We start from the raw sequence: 21,626 nt of genomic DNA, 5'->3' as shown, positions 1-21,626 counted from the left end.
GACCACAGGCACCTTCCGACCTGACGTTCTACAATCGGCAGAAACTCAGCACCTTCTCCTCCAGGGGCCAGCACCGGACTCCAACAGTAAGTCCTGGGGAGGGGTCAGAACAGACCCGAGAGGGAGAAAGCCTATGCGGCCAGGACGCAGGGACGGCCAAAGTGTCCGGAGACGTTACACCCCTTTAGTCAAATACAAATGGGAGTTGAGTCATGACTGGTAAACTCCTACCCACAGAGTAGCCGAGCGTGTCTGGGCCAGGATTTATGGTCAGTGAATGTGGCTGACCTTCCTCCTCTCATCCCCAAAGGCCTCTGAATGAGTCCCATTGTTTCCTTAGGCTGGATGGAAACTTCTACAACACAATGCATCCCATGTGATTTCCAGTAAGGCAACCTTAGTTTAGCTTTAGGGGTTGCAGACACAGGGAGAGGCTGACGCAGGGAAGGCCCCCGGGGCCCGGGCTCACCGTGGGCAGGTGCCAGTCGAAGCAGTGTGTGCGGAAGTGCGACGCGGCCGCCCGGTAGCAGTCATGCGCCGTGAGCTCGGCTCTCTCCGACAGCAGCCCCTCCGCCTCCGCATCGGACCTCGCGAGCAAGGAGACCATCTTCTGCACGGACTTCTTGATGACATGCCTAGCCTGTGAACAAACACGTCTTTTCAATTTTTTTTTTAATGTTTTATTTATTTTTAATACAGAGAGAGACAGAGCATGAGAGGGGGAGGGGCAGAGAGAGAAGGAGACACAAAACCAGAAGCAGGCTCCAGGCTCTGAGCTAGCTGTTAGCACAGAGCCTGACGCGGGGCTCGAACCCACGAACGTGAGATCTGACCTGAGCCGAAGCCGGAGGCTTAACCGACTGAGCCACCCGGGTGCCCCGAAACACGTCTTTTCAAAATGTACCTAAGGCAGTCTCTCTTGGAACCCTGGATCAGCTCAGAGGCCCATTTAAAGCCTTCTCTTCGTGCAACTTCTAACCCAGGATGTCGAAACAGATGCCGACAGAAAGGAGGTTGTGTGTGCGAGGCTTCAGTAACAGCCAGAAACCTCCGGAAGTACCCCGCCTTTCCGGGGTCTTCTGCACGACAGAAACATTTAAATCTAAATGCTTGAAGAGCCAGCAAGGCCCACTCTGAGAAAAGGGGGCAGAGAAATTGTGCCCCAAAGTAGACCGCTGTCCCACAAATGGTGGGGTCTGTTCACAGGCACCTTTGCCTCTTCCAGAAACCACCAGACAGGGGGGCACAGGTGGGGGGGGCATCATTTCCTTCCCAAATGATGAATACAAAAATACCTTCACACAAAATGAGTTTATTACTGTTATTTCTAAATCAGTTAATATTTTTGAAGTCTCAGTGTTCAAGGGCACCCGGGGGGCTCAGTTGTTGAGTGTACGACTTCAGGTCATGATCTCACAGTCCGGGAGTTCGAGCCCTGCATGAGGCTCTGTGCTGACTGCTCGGAGCCTCAGCCTGCTTTGGATTCTGTGTCTGCCTCTCTCTCAGTCCCTCCCCTGCTCACACTCTCTTTCTCTCTCTCAAAAGTAAACATTTAAAAAATGTTTTTAAATCTCAGTGTTCAAGTAGCAAAATAAAAACGTCTTCTAAGCAACCAGGTATAAAAGGGAAACACCCACATGCCACGACTTCTTGGCAGGATATAGGAGAGAGGAAGAGGTCAAGGTCAGTCTACTCCTGAAGGATGAAGACAAAGACAGCCACTGCCCTGCTCACTGACTTCTCTGTTGCTCAGAGCACAGACTGGTCTCCTTCCCCACAGGCTCCCACGTGCCAGGAGTGGCTCAGGGTGCCGTCACCTGGCCGCGACAACGCCGGATAACGGTCGGAGGCAGAGACCACGTCCACACAGGCCGCCCAGTGAGGCTGCAAACAGTGTCTGGAAACGGTTCCTTTAAGCGCTACTTACGTCCAGGTGACTGCGGATCTCCTCCATGAGATTCCTGGACTCCTGCAGATCATTGGTGCTCATCAGCTTCCTTTTCATGATGGTGAGCGGCACCTCCGGGCTTGGCGTGAGGTCAAGGTCTTTGACTGGAGGCAGGGAGATGGGAGAACTGGCTTTGTGTTTCATGCCTTGAAACTGCATCAACTTCATGGCAGAGATAGACTGAGGAGAGAGGGAGAGAGCCAGTCTGAGTGTGAAACTCAGATGTGGGTCCTGCCTCTCTGTGGGAGGCTCCCAGTTCATGCCGCGTGGTTTCAGGACCACCGGAAAAGCCACAGTTGCAGGTGGAAAACATGTGCTTGGCCCTCAGCAGTGAGCGACACAACACATCTGAGTGCCTGCAATCCACCAACGATGGACTTCAGAAACACCCACCATCCACAGGATGCATGCGCGGCTCAGTTGGTTAAGCATCCGACTTCGGCTCAGGTCATGATCTCTTGGTTCATGGGTTTGAGCCCTGCGTTGGGCTGTGTGCTGACAGCTCAGAGCCTGGAGCCTGCTTTGGATTCTGTGTCTCTGTCTCTGCCCCTCTACCGCTCATGCTCTGTCTCTCTCTCCCTCTCAAAAATAAACTTTAAAAAGAAAAAATATCCAGCATCCTTTACAGGAGAACTAATTCTTTCATATATGAAAGTCAATCACTTCTCCAGTCATGCAGAGCTCGGGCCAGAGTCGTTTCAGCCCGTGGGGACCTGCGTTGTGCTTCCCTACCCGTGTTCACCTGCCTGTCCCTAGCGACCAGGAATAGTTAGGTGCAAAGCACCCATCCAGGTTCCAGCTGAGGCCTGGGTCCACTGAGATGGACGGAGCCAGAGCCACAGACAGGCCAGCCAACAGTCAGGGCCAAACAAGCATGTCAGCCGGGCTCTGTTTGCCTGCATAGGTCACTCCAGGCTGGACCCCAATCACAGGGAAAAATTGCTGCAAGTATAAACCAAGCAACAATAATCAAAAAAAGTCCTAAAACAAAACAATAAAGTACACAGAAATATATAGGAGAAACATGTGATACTTGGAAAAGATCCATCATACCTCTTGGACCAAGACCAGGACCCCCCAGGGCTGAGGAAATCACAAAGTGAACAGGAAGCCAGGAACAAAGAGCGATTGCTCGGTGCCCTCTTGTTGGGAGCTATTTGAACTCACCGGTAGAGTGAATCTTCCAGGTGAGGGTGCAGCAAGTTTGCACGGTCTCTTGCCCCCAGATAGCTCCCAAAATCTACCCTCTTGAAACTTTCATTTTTGCTTGAGCACCAAACCTCAGAGTGTTTTGCTAATTAGAGTCAGGAGCTGGCTGTCCCCCTCACCCTGTCCCTGAGACGTGACAGCACCTGGTCAGGAAAAAAATAAGCAAGTAAACTAGATACACCCTAACGCAACACATAACTTTCCCCTAAGCAATATGGATAACTGAATACCTTCTGGGCCTGAATGCCTTTGTGATAGTCACTACTGCATAAAATGTATCTATCATCTTTGGGACTATGAGAGCAAGCAGATCTCCTGAGAACTTGTCTTTCTGGGAACTTCCTCTTAGAGTGATAACAGCCTAATGACCCTTACTCATAAAAAAACTGACCTTTACTAAAGAATGCTGTTTGCCTCTTGGTTAAAGGTCGTTTCCTTGAGGCTAAACCTGAGGTTTTGTGAAAATACCTATGACACCTTGAGTGCCTGCGGCTAAAATTGTAAAACTTATCCATTGGAAATCATTTTCTGCCCTTTCTTGTCCTTGTACCTTTTGCCATAAATAAACCTTGAGAACCAGACAAGATGGAGACGCCTGCCAGATGGGCAGCGGTGCTTGTCTGGGGATCAGAACAAAAACACAAGGCTCTCCCACCTTCTCTTTGGCCTGCACCGTCATCCTTCGGGGGACCCCTGGACCTGCAGGAGCTGGACTCCAGCACCCTCTCCCCCTCGGATCGCCCCACGTGGCCAGGGCGGTGCCATGTCTGGTCCTGCCTCATCCAAGTCACCTCCCCGCTTGCCTTCTCTCTACTCCCTGCTCCAGCACCCCCCCTCAGAAGCCCGACAGGGCCCGTGGCATCCTGACAGCCTGTCTCGTGGCCTGCGCCTGCCCTGCTGGCCCCCAGGCCACAGCCCGCACTGTGCCAGGGACGCGCTGAAGGTACCTGGATCGCCCGGCTCCCAAGTTCTTCTAGAAGGCCAATGCTTGCATTGAAGGAAGAGACCTCAGCTGGTGAGCGCTCAATGGCGGCAGGCCGCCTAGGGAGTGGCGTCTGTTCACACGGACAGGTGCGCAGACCACCTCCTGTGCACATCCTCAGGGCTGGCCCCCCACAGTGGCACACAAAGCCCAAGCCTTCAGCACCACCTGCTGTGCCCTCTGTCTAGAGAACCCTGATAATCTTACCCATTTAAGCACCTAGGTCCTTTCTGGGTGGTGGTAGCGGGGGTGAAAAGTCCCTAAATTCTAGCCAAAGGGGAAAGTAACAAGTGCAGCCCGCAGGACGTGGGGCCCTGGAAGGCAGAAAGGAGCTTTCGATTCAGTGACCTGTTAGTGTGCGCTAGCCCTGGTCAGTGGTTTGGCTGCACGACCTTCTGTAATCGTGCACTAAGTCCCTGACCCAAGAAGAAACGGGGGGGAGAAATGGAGATTCAGAGAATTTAAGAAGTTCACCCCAAATCTCACAACTTTGCGAGTTTGAGCCTGGTAAGGTCTGATTCCAGAGCCAGGGTCCAGGGCCCAGGATGCAGTCGGCCGTGAAAGGCGGGGCCCTCCTGCCGCAGCCACTTCTCCCCTGGGTCCCCATCCCATCTCCCGTCGCCAAGAGATCAACCAGCCAGGCGAGTCAACCCGAGACCCGGGAATCCAGAGGGGGGCAAGGCTGCCCTTCTCACCTTGTTTCCATACTGCATCACGTGGCTGGTGTTGGTGTGGGATTTCACCAGCTGGTACTGCTTATGGAGGGTCTCTTTGGTCAAATCCTCCTGCGAAGATGAAAAGGTTGAAGTCCTCTGACAGTGAGAGCTGATGGCTAAGCCTTAGCCGGCTGGCCGGACCCCAGAGAACTCACCACGTCTGAGTCCTCCCCAGAGCACCCACCACGTCCAAGTCCTCCTCGGAGCGCCCACCGTGTCTGAGTCCTCCCCAGAGCGCCCACGGTGTCCGAGTCCAACCTGGAGTGCCCACCGCGCCCGAGTTCTCTCCGGAGTGCCCACGGTGTCCAAGTCCTCCCCAGAGCACTCACCACATCCAAGTCCTCCCCGGAGCGCCCACTGCGTCCGAGTCCTCCCCAGAGCGCCCACCACATCTGAGTCCTCCCCGGAGCACCCACCACATCCGAGTCCTCCCTGGAGCGCCCACCGTGCCTGAGTCCTCCCCGGAGCGCCCACCGCGTCCGAGTCCTTCCCAGAGCGCCTACCATGTCCGAGTCCTCCCCAGAGCGCCCACCATGTCCAAGGCCTCCCCGGAGCGCTCACCACATCTGAGTCCTCCCTGGAGCGCCCACCGTGCCCGAGTCCTCCCCAGAGTGCCCACCACATCCGAGTCCTCCCTGGAGCGCCCACAGTGCCTGAGTCCTCCCCAGAGCGCCCACCGCGGCCGAGTCCTCCCCGGAGCACTCACCACGTCGGAGTCCTCCATCCAGTTGACGCTGTACCAGTCCCCCAGGTACGTGGCTCTCTTCTCGTCGTAGTAACAGGCGTAGGACGACTCCTTGGGGTTGGCGGCCGTGGTCGCATACACTAGTAGGAATTAAAGACAGCTTTTCATTACGCGCTCCTCTCTGCTGTGGCTCCCACCTGAAGCTGGAGCCTCTCCCTCCTTCCCGGTGCCATCACAGCACGCCGCCTGCCAGCAGCACGGGCCCGGGCAGAGAGACCCAACTGTACCTGCCCTGCTCATTCGGTGACGGCAACTGTCTGAAATTAAATGTGGAAGACAGGGAAGCTGCCTGACAGGCACAGTCTGCGGGAATAAGCAGCCTGCGCTTGTTAGGATGTTAAGCAAGTCTAGAATCTGAAAGATTTTAATAGCTCTGGAAACCTGAAGAACATGTACCTAACTTCATTTCTGGCAAAAGTTAACATTTACCGAACAAACACTGAACATACACCATAGCCACTATGGGCTCAGAGCCGTGCTGGGCAAATGGTATCACTTAAAATGCAACTGTCCCAACAGACAGGCAGCATCTTTATCCCCATTTCACAGATGGGGGTAACTGAGGGCCAAAAAGGGCAAGTCAACTGCCCAAGCTCAGATGGCCAGCACACCATGCATCACCGAGAACCAGGGCTGGTCCAAAGGCTATGGGATCTTGGACTTTAGTAGTTTTACTAGAACCTGGAAGAGCACCATGAATTCAGATCTGATTCTTTATTGTTTATTTATGCTTTATTCCTGCCCACAGGTAAACCCCTCACCCCCACTTCTGTGCACCAGGCTGCCCTGGACCCCTGCTCATACACACCAGCCAGTTCTTCACGTCGGCAAAATCAGAGAATGACCGACCGTACCACCAAGTGACACCGGCCACCGCCGCCCCCCCCACCCCCGAGGCCAGCGCGACCACCACCTACCATTGATGTCGGCGGGCAGGTGGCGCATCATGGACCCAGACTCACAGGCTTCGATGTAGAACACCATCTGTGAGGCGAACGAGACGCATGACCTCACACCCTGGGCAGGCAGACCTCTCACAGAGGTGGGCTCTGCTCACACTCCTGCCCCTTTCTTAAGGGTCTTTTACTCTTGCCTCTGGGAGGGATCTCTGCCGTGAGAGGCTGCTGTCCTACAAACCAGAAGGGCTCACATCTACTCATCACTGACAGACTAGACGGTGCAGCAGGCCCTCTTCCCACGTCTACCTCGTGCATGTGCCCGAGCTACTCGGGATCCATAAACGGGGCTACAGGGGCGGGCGAGGGCCAACGTGAGGGAAATAAGGCGACGGCATTCTCCTCCCCGGCTGCTCCCAGTTAAGGTCAAGAACAGTGGTCTTCAAAGTGTCATCCCTGGACCATCGGTATCTGCGTCAACTCAGAAAGGCCAAGTTCTCAAGGCTATCCCCAGGCCTCCAGGTCCAACTCTGGAGGTGGGTCCACACTGTCTTTTAACAAGAGCTCCAGTGATCCTGATCTAACAACTAAAGCCCTAGAATCACAGCAGGCTAATCCTGGGAAACCAGAGGGCCAGACGATCCCAAGGATACTCTCCAGATAAGAATTAGGGGCTGGGGGCAGCAGGGGACGGGAGGTTCTGCGTCCACTGCCTTCCTCCTGCTCCTCCCCACAGGCCCCCCAAGTGCTGCTGTTACCTTCTGGTACATTTTGTGTTCGTACATGTATTGGATGGTGTTATTCAGGTCCTTCACGTGAAGCTGAAACGTAAGAATACTGACATTGAGACCCAACATCTCCAGAGACACCCCCCAACAAAGTACTAATGATGCTTTTTGTAAATTGTTATTTACCAGTCCTTAGAAAGAACCACAGTGAACGGCATTATCCCTAGGTGGCATCTCACGTGTTTTATTCACATATTTTAAAAGGGGAAGAGAGGGGCGCCCGGGGGGCTCAGTCGGTTAAGCATCCGACTTCAGCTCAGGTCATGATCTCACGGTTCGTGGGTTCAAACCCCGTATCGGGCTCTGTGCTGACAGCTCAGAGCCTGGAGCCTGCTTCCAATTCTGTGTCCCTCTCTGCCCCTCCCACTTCACGTTCTGTCTCTCTCTCAAAAATAAACATTAAAAGAAAAAAAGTTATAAAGGGGACAAGAATGTTCTCTCTCCTCTGTTACTTTGTCTAGAACATTCAGAGACTGTTCTGTTACTGCAGCTACTGCAATGCACCCAGGTCTGGAGACCTCTGACTAAGGCTCAGACATGAAGGCCAATGTAGGCAAACCTTGCTGGAGAGATTTCAGGCTGCCACGCGTGCCCCTCACACTCATCCGCCACACACAGAAACCGACCCTGGTAGGACGTGAGAAGTACACATCCCAGGCTTCACGTCAACGCCCAGGGTTTGTTCGCCAGTCTCCTACTTTGTCTTTACAATGTTAACAAAAACTCACGTCGTCATTTGGAAACACCAGTATTCCGGTAGCTCCGTGATCGGTGAAGTAAACAAACACATGGTCCCGGGGGCCGCTGCCAAGAGAGCGGGACAGATAAGGCCAAAGTTAACCCGTTCCTAGTTCCACTTCCGTTTGAAAAGTGGCTCCATTCAACAGGAAGAAGAGGCTCGAGGACCATAGCCTGCTCCCGCTGGGGGTGACCCTGAACCCCAAGGCACATCCTAGAGTCTCAGAGGTGTGAGTTACGGTCGGGGAGGAGACGTCTGCTGGGTGGCTTGGCCTATGGACCGAACAGGGAAGTCCTGGGGCGCCTGGGTGGCTCAGCCAGTTGAGCATCTGACTTTGCTCAGATCACGATCTCATGGTTCACCAGTTTGAGCCCCGCATGGGGCTCTATGCTGACAGCTCAAAGCCTGGAGCCTGCTTCAGATTCTGTGTCTCCCTCTTTCTCTGCCCCTTCCCCGCTTATATTTGGTCTCTCTCTCAAAAATGAATAAACATTAAAAAAAATTATTTTTCAAACATTAAGGTCCTTTGGCAATCATGCCAGTGGCCATACTCTCCAACCAGATTGCCCGGAGATGAGGAAGGAGGCCAGGACACACAGCTGAACAGTCCTTCAGCTCAGACTTCATCCCTTCTGGACCCCTGAGCCTGCACGCAGTCTGCCCACCCTGCACCCTGCCCACCTGCCCATGAGCGTGCCTGTGCCCACTGCTCACCTTGAGCAGGAGAGGAACAGCACCATTTGCCAAGGACCTGAGACAGTGTGAGGGCATGTGTTACCAAAGTCCCTGACGTCACCCAAACCGCTCCATAACGAGATGCTCACGAGCCCTCTGGCACGCAGGGCGGGCAGCAAGCAGCAAGGTGGCCTCCCCCAGTGCCGAGGTGAGCACTGTGGATGCGCGTGTGCGCCTCTCCCCCCAGGGCTCACCTCGAACACGGCACAGACTGGAAGGCCGGACCCTCCAACCCACCTGTTCCTGCCCGTCTCAGTGTGCTCCACTGACAGTGACACACACCAGCACGGGGACCATGGACAACAAAAAGTAGCGGCTTTACGTGACAAAGAACACTGCATTCATGACAATGAAGGACCCTGGCTCCTAGGGGATAATTCAGTCCAAGGAAGCCATCAGTTCTGTGCGGCCCGTCTAAGTCGGGACAAAGCTCCCACCCTGTGACTTCTCATGAGTAAAGAGGACGGGAGCAAAGAACACCTATTTGGGGGCCACGTCATTAGGGAAGTGCGGGAGCTATAAAACAGACATTACCTCTTTAAGACCTTCCCAGATCCTTTGCCCTTCACGGCATCTTCATCACCTCTTAACACAGCAAGGAAAACTTCTGGGGTCACATCCTACGAAGAATTAAGTGTCAAAATCGGATGCAGCTGTCACTCCCAATCAGAGCACTGGTGGAGCCTGCAGCAGACCCGAGCCAGCAGTCCACAAGTCTCCCAGGCTCTCGGTTTAGGAGCAAACACTTTGGAACCAAGTTAGACCCAAAGCAAGGCCAGTGCTTCTGGGGCCTGCGCACGACCTCTTCTTAAATATCATCTTGCCTTCAGCAAGCCTGCCTTTTCTTCCTAACCACCCAGAGTCCATGGGGGAAACCCAAAGATGCTGGTCGGCAGGGACACGTGGCCAGGGAAGAGCAAAGCACCTTCGCACAGCAGAAAGGGAGAAGCATCAGCACTGGGCCTCCCTTTGCATCCAGCTTACTGCCTAGGTCAAATCCCAAGGACACTTGATGTCCTTAAAGACTTTATAACATTGATGCCTGATTGTTTAAAAAAGCAATACAGGGGCACCTGGGTGGCTCAGTCAGGTAAGTGTCTGACTCTTGATTTCAGCTCAGGTCATAATCCCATGATCATGGGCTCAAGCCCCAAGTCAGGCTCTGTGATATGCGTGGGGCCTGCTCAAGTTTCTCTCTCTCCTTCTGCCCCCCTTCCCTGTGCACGCTCTCTCTAAAATAAAAAATGAAAACAAAAATACAAAATATGGAGCCTGCTCAAGCCTCTTTTTTTTTTTAGAAATTTTTTTATTTTAATTTTTTAATGTTTATTTATTATTTGAGAGAGAGAAAGAGAGCATGAGCAGGGAAGGGGCAGAGACAGGGAGACACAGAATCCAAAGCAGGCTCCAGGCTCTGAGAGGTCAGCACAGAGCCCAACGTGGGACTTGAACTCATGAACCATGAGATCGTGACCCAAGCCGAAGTCAGATACTTAACCAACAGAGCCACTCACGCATCCCCTGCTCAAGATTCTTTCTCTCTCTCCCTCTGTCCCCCTCCCTTGCACGTGCTTTCTCTAAACTAAAAGATAAAAATAAAAATAAAGCAATACAGAAAAGGGGGGAAAAATCACCAAAATCCTACCACTAAGATTCCAGACATTTCCTTATCTCACTATATAAAAAGAATTTCATAAAAATGAGACCATCTATGTTGCAAGCATGATGTGTTCAATTCAACTATGCTGGAATTTAAAAGAAATAGAAAGAATTGCTGAATTTCAGATAGATGTTCCTTTACTACCAGAAATATTAGTTCCTAAAAGATCCCTCTACAGGGGCACCTGGGTGGCTCAGTCGGTTGAGCCTCCGACTTTCGCTCAGGTCATAATCTCAGGTTCGTGGGTTCGAGCCCCACGTCGGGCTCTATGCAGTCTGCTCAGAGCCTAGAGCCTGTCTTCGGATTCTGTACCTTCCTCTCCCTCTGCCCCTCCCCTCTCAATCCCTCTACAATCCAGAAATCCATGAGGTGGCAGTCATTATGGTATCTTCAAAACTGTGTCAATTGATACAGCCTCAGTAAATCGGGAGGGACATAAGTCTATTGGGAGGGATGCAATTCAGAAGTGATACATGATCACAACAATTAATGAAAAACTATCTCAGCAAAATCCAGAGATGCTTTGCACCAGGGTTGGTGCTGAGAAAATTGATTTTTCAGAAAAGAATATGACTTCATAATCAGATTAGCAGCAAGGATCTCTGCTGAGATCAAGAAAATCAGGTACTGTTGTTTTTTTTTAATGTTTTATTTATGTTTGATACAGAGAGAGACAGAGCATGAGAGAGGGAGGGTCAGAGAGAGAGAGGGAGACACAGAACCAGAAGCAGGCTCCAGGCTCTGAGCTAGCCGTCAGCACAGAGCCCGATGCGGGGCTCGAACCCACGAACGTGAGATCTGACCTGAGCTGAAGTTGGAGGCTTACCTGACTGAGCCACCCAGGCGCCCCAAGAAAATCAGGTACTGCTGAAGGGAATGCAGGATCAGACTTGAAGTATAAGAAGACTAGACGGGGCGCCTGGGTGGCTCAGCTGGTTAAGCGCCTGACTCTTGCTTTCAGCTCAGGTCATGATCTCATGGTTCGTAAGTTCACACCCCACATCAGGCTCTGTGCTGGCAGCGTGGAGTCTGCTTTGCGATTCGCACTCTCTCCCTCTCTGCCCCTCCCCCACTCATATGCGCTCTCATTCTCTCTCTCAAAATAAATAAATAAACTTAAAAAAAAAAGAAGACTAGAAACTAAAGATCAGTAGACTACAACTTATTTCTAACCTTTTTTCCCTTTTCTGCCCTCGGCTTTCTTTCAAAACGCTCAGAAATTATTCCTCAAGTGCAAATCTGAATGCCCCCATGAAGGACCACCCGGAAACCAATGTGGTGAGGTTCTGATCCCGGACTCGAGAGAACGAGGGGCGAATCGTCACTGACACGAGCACAAGCCCCCCTCACCTCCCCGGTGTAGTCCTTCAGGACCCCCGCGTACACATCCGAGCCGTTGGGTCTGTTGATCACGATTCCTGGCGTAGGGTTGCTGAAGAAAACAAAGAAACCAAGGGACACATTTGAAGCACACAGTGTGACATGTCTCTGAAATCTCTCTTAAAGCTATGCCCCCATTATGTACAAAAACAGCAAGCGACCACGTTTGTCAAAGACATTTCTCATCACCCGCACGGACACTAACGTGCTAGTGACTTTACAGCCCGGGGACCTCAGGCAGCCTCAGCTTCCGGGTTCTTGGCGGGAGCAGTGAAGGGCTGTCCTGAAAACCAAGGACAGGGCTGCCTGGTCTGGCCTCCTGCAGGAACTGGGTGGCATTCTGGGGCAAGACCTGAGCAAGAGATCTCTGAGAGCAGAACTCCTTACAGCAAAAGACGGGACAAAAGACAAGACTTTAATGCAAGAGCTGAGGCATGAAAGCTCACAGTGGACTATGTGCTGTCATGTGGTCACGTGTCGATGGCCACAGCAGGGAAAACAAGAAGTGGGGGAGACTAACACCGGTGATGTTTAGTAGCGGCTTCTGACCCCAAGACATCAGATAAGCTGGCACAAGACAGGATTCGTACAGCTGAACTCAACAAATCAGAAACGCAAATAAGCGCGGAAAGAAGTGTCGTAGGATCTAGCCTACAAACAGGAGCCTCCTGTGCGAGGGCCCTGAGGCAACCCCTCTGTGCTGCCCGCCCCTGCTCCGAGGTCAGGACCAGCACTGCAGAGCTGTGGTGAGTTCTCCAAGCTGAGAAGGAACTTAAACTTTCTTTTTTTTTTTAAATTTTTTTCTTGATGTTTATTTATTTGACAGGGAGAGAGAGAGAAAGTGCAAGCAGGGGAGGGACAGAGAGAGAGGGAGACACAGACACTGAAGCAGGCTCCACGCTCTGAGCTGTCAGCACAGAGCCTGACGTGGGGCTCAAATCCACGAACTGCAAGATCGTGACCTGAGATGAAGTCGGACACTTAATTGACTGAGCCACCCAGGCGCCCCAAGAAGGAACTTACACTTTCAACTCTTCCAAAGCACCAGCCCCAACACCTTCCAGCAACTCCTATGCCAACTGCACTGCCAGGGACCCCCTCCCCCACAGGTATGTTCAAAGCTCTACATGAAGCAGCCCTGTGGGATTTCATCCGCCAGTATATGCACATTCTAGCGTTAATTCTACAGATTCCTATGCGTCAGTACGCATTTTTCTTTTTAATATCCTGAATTCATTACCAAGTTCAAAGACGCTCCCTACTTACTCTTCAGAGTTGGCGATGTCATCATACATCATCACAATGATCTGTTCATCAGGAATCCCGTTTCGGTGAACAATCTGGTAGGCGTGGCATGCATCGGCCTGGGAGAGAGGATTTTGTCAAGTTTTACATTCTGCCCAGAAGGAGGCCAATTTTAAAGTTCTAAGGAGTAACACATTCTTTCTCATGGAACACATGTTGTGAATCATTATTGGTCAGGAATTTAAATTATTTTAGAGGAGCCTCGTTAGCTCAGTCAGTTAAGCATTTGACTCTTGGTTTTGGCTGAGGTGGTGATCTCATGGTTCATGAGTTTGAGCCCTGCATCAGGCTCTGCGCTGATAGTGCAGAGCCTGCTTGGGATTCTCTCTCTCCTTCTCTCTCTGACCCTTCCCTGCTCACATACTCTGTCTCCCTCTTTCAAAAAGTAAACAAATAAACATAAAAAAATAAAAAATAAATTATTTTAAACCATATACATTACAATTTTTTCAATTTTTTAAAATGCTTTTATTTATTTTTGAGAGAGAGAGAAACACAGAGTGCAAGCAGGGGAGGAGCAGAGAGAGAGGGAAACACAGAATCTGAAGCAGGCTCCAGGCTCTGAGATATCAGCACAGAGCCTGATGTGAGGCTCAAACCCACAAACCACGAGATCATGACCTGAGCCAAAGTCGGACACTTAACCAACAGAGCCACTCAGGTGTACCTTAATTAAATTTTTTAAACTCCCCACCTCAAACATTAAAAAAAAAATTTTTTTTTTAAGCCGGGATGGCACCTAGGTGGCTCTGTCGGTTAAGCATCCAACTTTGGCTCAGGTCATGATCTTGTGGTCTGCAGGTTCAAGCCCCGCTCTGGCTCTGTGCTGACAGATCAGAGACTGGAGCCTGCTTCAGATTCTGTGTCTCTCTCTCTCTCTGCCCCTCCCCTGCTCATGCTCTGTCACTCTCTGCCCCAAAAATAAACATTAAAAAATTTTTTTTTAACTCCCCACCTCACACCCATTATCCAAACTCTCATCTGGTAGTCAGCATCTATGCGGATTACACTCGGACATGCCTCCGTGCACAGCACCACCACTATGGATAACAAAGGCCTTAAAAAGTCCTGAATAATTTATTTTCATTTTGCCACACCATATAAAGAGCACTGAGTTAGGTCTGAAAAACAGAATGATGAACCACTGATTAAAAACTTGGTTCTGTGCTGTAGTTGCTGTTTAGAGAATTGGATGAAAACTCAGAAAGTCAGCTCAGGTATTAAAAGGAGGAATATGCTCTTTTTTTTAGTTTAAAAAAAATTGCAAGACTGAAAATATTAGGGCTAAAAGGAAAACTTTGTTAAGGTGATTCCATGTCCATAAAAGGGTGAAGACATTCTTTGCTTCCTTTTTCAAGATGACACGTGGTCCACGCCGGAACCTGGGAATCATCTGAGGTCAGTGAGGAAAAACGCCCTCTAACTTTCTGCTCCTGTGTGTCTTTCAAGAACAGACACATACACACGAAGAGCACAGTGAGCCCAGCAATCTGCCTCCCTAAGGACGAGCTCCAGGAACTGGACCTTCACTACACGGTACGTTCTACACAGCACTTAGCACGGCAAAAAGCTCATCGGGCATTAAACCTAGCAGTGTAGACACCTCCCAACAAAAGGACTTCACAGCTAGCGATGGATGTTCAATACATAGTTGCTGAATGGCGGGTGGGTGAGTCCAGGTCAGGCGCTCCGGAGTTGTTATGTGAATGGGTGACTGAAGCAATAAATAACCAAAGTTTGCACATTTGCCGACTTTCTAGTACTTGTCAAGCACTGTGCAGAGACTTTCATGTGATCATCCTAGCAATGCTCTGTGACTAAGGGAATGATCCCTACTTTGTAGGAGAGGAAACTGGAGCTTATGGAGGAGGTAAGGTGACCTGGGTCACGAGTCACCCAGCTCATTGTGAGATCTCCCAGGCACCCTGCCTCTAGAACTTGACACTGCTTTATGCAGGGATCACAGAGAACTCAGGAAAATTAGAGAAGCCCAGGGAGGGGGAGGAGCTGAAAATCTTAACAGGTCATTTTAAGATAGGTACTAAGTATCTTACACATATACAAATTGTTAAAATGTTTAAATCTCCATTTCTGTGGCACAGTGAGGACCTCCAAATACTAACTGTAGTAGGAAAGAAAACAGCCCCCACAGATGTCCACCTCTGTGGACAGATGGACGGAATCTGTGATTAGTTTCACCTGAAAAGGGGGAATTAAGACAATGGATGGATCTAAGATGGCTCATCAGCTGATCTTAACGTAGAGAGGCTACCCTGGATTATCCGGCACGCCCAATGCGGTCACCACTTGTATGTGGAAGGAGGAGGCAGTGAGTCAGTGTCGCAGGGATACAGTGTAAGAAAGGACTCAATGGTGCCACTGTTGGCTTTGAACACGGAGGAAGGGGCCAAGGAGGAGGGCAGCCTGTAAAAGCTGGAAAAGGTAAGGACGTGGCACCTCCTTCAGAGTCACCAGAGAGGAACACAGCCCTTCTGACACCTTGATTTAATGCAGTAAGACCCCCGTTCAAGTTTCTCACCTCCAGAACTGTAACGTCATAAATGTGCATTGTTTTAAGCCACTAAGCTTATAATGAATGATTTGTTACAGCAACAGTAGAAAACGGATATACTGGTGGTGGAAGTTTAGTGTGACAGGCACTCCGCTTGGGAAAGTATCTCGCCATTATCCAATCAGGTTGAAGCACATCCCCTCCAACCCAGGCATTCTGCTCCTGGCGAGACCCTAGAAAAACTCGAAGCCATGTGCAGTAGAGGATTACTCATAGCAGAAAGAAAAAAAGAAGAAGAAGAAGAAGAAGAAGAAGAAGAAGGAGAAGAAGGAGAAAGAAAAAGAAAAAAAGAAATAACCCAAAGGACCATCAATGTTGGAAAAAAATAAGCTGTCATATGCTCATATAATGGAATACCATAGAGCTCACATAAATGGGGGGATGAAGGAAATCCAACCCTGTTTCAAATAGATGAATGTCAGGAATGTAATGAGAATAAGTTGTATAAAAATACATTCACTATGTTTACAGTTACATAAAGGTCAAAACAGGCTTAAGTAAACATTCTGTTGTTTACAGTTGAATACACATCTAGTAAAACCAGAAAGCAAAGCCAGGAATGATGGACAAAAACTTCGGGGGCTGGCCACCGGGCGAGAAGGGAGGGGGATTGAATCAGACAGGGCACAGGGTCTTAGTAATGTTCTTTTTTTTTCTAGTCGGATACAAGTATTCATTTTATTATTATTATTCTTTAAATTGCACACACATGTCATATAGATGGTTCTTTGCTTTCCTTTTCTTTAAAAGAAAAAAAATCAAACCAGTATTATGTTAGATTTAACTTACGACAGAAGTGAAAGTGACCAAGTATACCCACCCCCTCCCCTTGGTGACAACCATCCTATTTATTCCTTTTGTCAGAAGCCAGGTTCATTTAAAAAAAATAAAAAATAAAAACACTCAGGAATAAATCTAACAAAAGTGTAAGACATGCATACTGAAAATTTGAAAACATTGTTGAGAGAAATCCAAGAAGATCAAAATAAACAGAAACACCTCATGTTCATGGATCAGAAGACTTAATTCTATTTAAGAAAATGTTTTTAAATGACCAGCAGACTTTTTTGCAGAAGTGGACAAAATGATCCTAAAATTTATAGGAAATTGCAAAAACCCTAGAATGGCCAAAACCATTTTGAAAAAGTTGAAGGATTTTCACTTCCTTTTGTATACTGTATGTATGATGTACTGTATTCTTACAATAAAGTGAGCTACAGAAAAGAAAATGTTACTAAGAAAATCATAAGGAAGGAGAAATACCTGTAGAGTACTATAGTGCATTTATGGAAAAAGATCAGCGTATAAATGGACCTGTGTAGTTCAAAGCCATACAGTCCCAGGATCAGGTATACCAAACATTCCCATATGGTGCTTGGACCATATGGAAATCCATACAAAAAGATGAACTTGGGCTTTCCTTTCACACCATTCACAAAAATTAATTCAAAAGGGATCATAGGCTTAAATATAAGGGCTAAAATAAGACTTTTGTAAGATAACTTAGGACAAAATTTTCAGGACCTTGAGTTATAACCTCAAAGATGTTGTAGATATGACACCAAAAGTATGGTCCATAAGCCAAAAAAAAAAAAAAAAAAAAAAAAAAAAACCCTGATAGGCTGGACATCATCAAAACTAAAAACTTGAATGCTTCAAAAGACAACATTAAGAAAATGAAAAGATAAGCAACAGGGTAAGAGAAAATATTTACAAAACACATATCTGATAGAGAACTTGCATCCAGAAAATGCAAAGAACATTGATAAGACAATCAACCCAATCAAAAGTGGATAAAAGATTTGAATTAACATTTCACCCAAGAGACACAAATTTTATGTGCTAAAAAGCACATAAAAAGATGCTCAACATCATTTATTACTAGGAAAATGTAAATTGAAACCACAAGACACCAACTCACAGCTAGACAGACAATAAAAAGTGCTGACAAGGATGCGGGAACCAGGAACCTTCTCCATTCATGGCCTGTGGGGATGTAAAATGGTGTCGCCATTTTGGAAAACAATTCAACAAGTTTCTTCAAAGGTTGAACATAAAGTTACTGTATGACCGAGCAACTCTTTCTGCCCAAGAGAAACAAAAACATTTATCCAGCCAAGATGTACAGACAAATGTTCTTAGCAATATTGTACATCATAGGCAAAAAATGGGAACAACTCAAATGTCCACCAACTGGTAAGCAGACAGAATGTGCTCTATCCATACTATTTAATATTCTGTGCCGGGGCACCTGGGTGGCTCAGTTGGTTGAGCGGCCGGCTTCAGCTCAGGTCATGATCTCACAGTTGTAGGTTCGAGTCCCGCGTTGGGCTCTGTGCTGACAGCTAGCTCAGAGCCTGGAACTTGCTTCAGATTTTGTGTCTCCCTCTCTCTTTGACCCTCCCTTGCTCGCGCTGTCTCTCTCTGTCCCTCAAAAATAAATAAAAGACATAAAAAAAATTAAAAAAATATATTCTGTGCCAATAAAAAGGAACAAAGTACTGACATGCTACAACACAGATAAACCTCAAAAACATTATGCTAACAGAAACAGAAGACTACATGTCAAACGGCTCCACTGTTATGAAATGCTCAGAAATGGCAAATGTATAGAGACCGAAGGTATATTTTTAGTGGTTGTCTGGGGGCAGGGGCTGCAAATGGGCTGGAGGGACTCTAACTGGGTAGACGGAAATGTTCTACAACTGATTTATGGTGCTGTGTCCACAACTTGGTAAATTCACTAAAAAATCATTGAGTTGTATACTGGAAATGGGTGAATCACATCTGATATGTAAAAAATGCCTCAATACAGCTATGGGTTTTAGAAAGGGCAGGTTCAACGTGTCCCGTTTGGGCACTCTCCTACACTATTTGGACTCCTCACCACCACCTTGGCAGGCACATGCTTTCATCCGTATTTTGCAAATGGGGATAGACTCAGGACGGGCTCAGCAATTCAAACACAGGTCTCCTGACCCTGACCATGGCCCTTCTACCACAAGAAGCAGTCTCACAGTGAGGTCACGGTTCTCTCTGGGGTCCATGGAGGTCCTTGGTGGCCTCTAACATTGTTAACCTAAAAGGGTTTTAGGTTAGACCCAAGTATTTCCTGGGACTCAAAACAAGTAAGAGTAGGGTTAAACCAAGTACTTGAGAAATGGTGTTAAAAGCCACTTGAAGTACTTCCCTTGGACATATCTGGCCTATACGTATCTTCCCCGGAAAACCAGAAAAGCCTACGAAGCAGCACGCGAGGAGGGGATTGAGCAAGACTCTCAAGGCCCTCCGGACTGAACAGAGCTGCTGTGACTCAGCCTGGCTCATCGCTGGTGGTGGGCGTTCTCACCGGCCTGTAAAGCTTCCCGTGATTCCCAGATGCTGGGATGCCTCCAGCTCAGGCCGGCCGGCAGCCAAGTAAGAACCACCACCTTGGAACAAAGGGTAGACTCAATGCCCACGCTCCGGTCACGGTCAGTGTAGAGGGGTCCACTTTCGAGCCAGACAAGGATCTGAGAAAGGGGCCTCAGGGTCTGCTCATTGATAGATACATGCATATTATCACTTCCGGTACACGCTGTGTGCTGCCGAGGGGAGGCCCTGGGTCAGGGGCTTTGTAGAGTTACCTCACTCAGCCTACCACCAACTCGAGCTTTCCAGAAGAGAATCAGAGGTTTAAAGTGATGTGGCAGGGCGAGGCTGGAAAAAAAAACAACAATAGAGACAGAAAGCAGTAGTTGTTGCATGGGGCTTAGATGGGAGCAGGGACTGACAGCACAGGCATAAGAGAACTTTCTAGAACAATGAAAGTGTCCTAAAACTGGACTGTGGCCATGCTGGCAGACCTGTATAAATTTACTGAAACTCACAGAAAGTATAATTATAACAGACGAATTGTAGGTCATGGAATGTATGCCTCAATAAAGCTGTTTTAAAAGGTGGTGATTGCACACATTTTTTTCAAAATCTATAAAATCAAGGGCTCCTGGATGGCTCAGTCAGTTAAGCATCCAACTCTTGATTTCGGCTCAGGTCATAATCTGCCAGCTCGTGGGTTCAAGCCCCACGTTGGACTATGTGGCGACAGTGTGGAGTTTGTTCTCTGCTTTCCTCTCCCCTGCTTGCGCTCTCGTCTCAAAAGTAATGAAAACATTTTTAGGGGCGCCTGAGTGGCTCAGTAGATTAAGTGTCTGACTTCAGCTCAGGTCATGATCTCGCAGTTTGTGAGTTCGAGCCCCGTGTCGGGCTCTATGCTGACAGCTCAGAGCCTGGAGCCTGCTTCCGATTCTGTCTGCCCCTCTCTCTGCCCCTCCCAGGCTCATGCTCTATCTCTCTCAGTCTCTTAATAATAAATAAAAACTTAAAAAAAATTCTTTTAAACATTTTTAAAAATCTATAAAATTAAAAGTGGTCTTTTAAAAAATTTTTTTTATTTTTTAATGTTAATTTTTGAGAGACAACGTGCATGGGGGAGGGGCAGAGAGAGAGTGAGACACACACAGAATCGGAAGCAGGCTCCAGGCTCTGAACTGTCAGCTCAGAGCCCATGTGGGGCTCGAACTCAGACTGTGAGATCATGACCTGAGCTGAAGTCAGACGCTTAACCAGCTGAGCCACCCAGAGGCCCCTACAGGTGGTCTTTTAGAAACATGATAACTGTCGCGTGGCCCTCCATCACACACCTTTCTCACAATTCCTATGAGAGCAAGTCCTAGGCTTCTCTCTCTCTCTCTGCCTCAACTGAAACCCGCCTACCTGCTTCCCGGCTCCCTGAGACAGATGCTCTTAAGGCTTCCAGGAGGAGGTGGTGGCCCCCTTTCTCTCCACCACAACCCAACTCCAGACCAGACCAGCGGAGAGGGGGGTAGGGGGCATCTGCAACACAGGGCAAACAGCCTTCTCCTTCGGAGCCCCACTGCCAGCAACGGCCTCAAACCCTCCCAACCGCATCCTCCGGGTGACACCTGGTCACATGTGCCTCTCCTCAATCCCTGTCACCCTCAAACTCCCCGGAGGGCAGTGAACTTCACCTGCAATCTACTTCAACAGCCGCCTCCATGTCTCCACCTGAGACCTGCCTCCTCCACATGCTCAGTCTTCCATCCTGAAAGAAACCCTCCTCCAACTCTAGTTCCGCCTCTAGTGGCCATTCCGTTCCCCCCGACAAGCCTGTCCCCGGGTGCTGCTTGCGCTTCCGGACCTCTCTCTCCTCCGTGGTGGCTGCAGACACCTGCCCTGGCGAGGCCTTAACTGCCCCCCCACTCAGGGCACCGGAAGCGCACCTTCTACCCACTGGCCTCAGACCACCCAGTAATCCCAGCCCAAAATGTAGGGTTTTAAATTGTGCCTGGAGTGGGGCGCTTGGGTGGCTCAGTTGGTTAAGCGGCCAACTTCTGCTCAGGTCACGATCTCACAGTTCATGAGTTCGAGCCCCACATCGGGTTCCATGCTGACAGCTCAGAGCCTGGAGCCTGCTTCGGATTCTGTATCTCCCCCTTTCTCTGTCCCTGACCCACTCATGCTCTATCTCTGTCTCTCAAAAATAAATAAACATCTAAAAAATTTACAAAAATAAAAATAAAATAAATATAAATAAATTGTGCCTCGGGTCCTCGTCCTCCCTTAACACCAGGAATTTGTGGGAACAAGGGCTGTGTCAATCCAAGGAGCAGGGAAACCTCCATCAAAACGCAAGTGGAAAAGTCCGTGTAGGTTCTAGAAGGTTCTCTCAAATGCTCTTTTAATGATTAGCATCCAAAGCCACGAAAGCCGATGTTGGCAGCTGCTGAGGACACAACCAGGCCGCAGCGCTGAGTGCCGGGGTCAGCAATGACTCAGCACTCGCGTTTCCTCTGCCCGGCCTCGTCCTCTTGCTCAGGGGTGAGTGTTTCACGCTTTCGTCCTGCTTCCCTTCCTTCGATTTCGATATTACTTTACCCGTGGACACCAGC

The 21,626-nt window shown here is 49.2% G+C and overlaps 1 protein-coding gene across 1 annotated transcript in view; it reads right to left on the bottom strand.

Moving 5' to 3' along the window:
- Window positions 1-21,626, bottom strand: part of LGMN (legumain) — a 34,565-nt gene that overhangs the window by 2,209 nt on the left and 10,730 nt on the right. Inside the window, exons 3-12 of the mRNA XM_029950662.1 lie at window positions 13,065-13,162; window positions 11,769-11,850; window positions 9,293-9,378; window positions 8,013-8,088; window positions 7,255-7,317; window positions 6,518-6,584; window positions 5,562-5,680; window positions 4,835-4,924; window positions 1,928-2,128; window positions 470-640 (exon numbers count right to left, since the gene is read on the bottom strand). Coding sequence (XP_029806522.1) covers window positions 470-640; window positions 1,928-2,128; window positions 4,835-4,924; window positions 5,562-5,680; window positions 6,518-6,584; window positions 7,255-7,317; window positions 8,013-8,088; window positions 9,293-9,378; window positions 11,769-11,850; window positions 13,065-13,162 — 1,053 coding nt within the window. The remainder of the gene's footprint in view (window positions 1-469; window positions 641-1,927; window positions 2,129-4,834; window positions 4,925-5,561; window positions 5,681-6,517; window positions 6,585-7,254; window positions 7,318-8,012; window positions 8,089-9,292; window positions 9,379-11,768; window positions 11,851-13,064; window positions 13,163-21,626) is intronic.

This window comes from Suricata suricatta, chromosome 9 (genome assembly GCF_006229205.1).
Source record: "Suricata suricatta isolate VVHF042 chromosome 9, meerkat_22Aug2017_6uvM2_HiC, whole genome shotgun sequence".
Lineage (NCBI taxonomy): Eukaryota > Metazoa > Chordata > Mammalia > Carnivora > Herpestidae > Suricata > Suricata suricatta.
The sequence above is the reverse complement of the archived record's forward strand: the minus strand, read 5'-3'. Positions and strand labels throughout refer to the sequence as shown.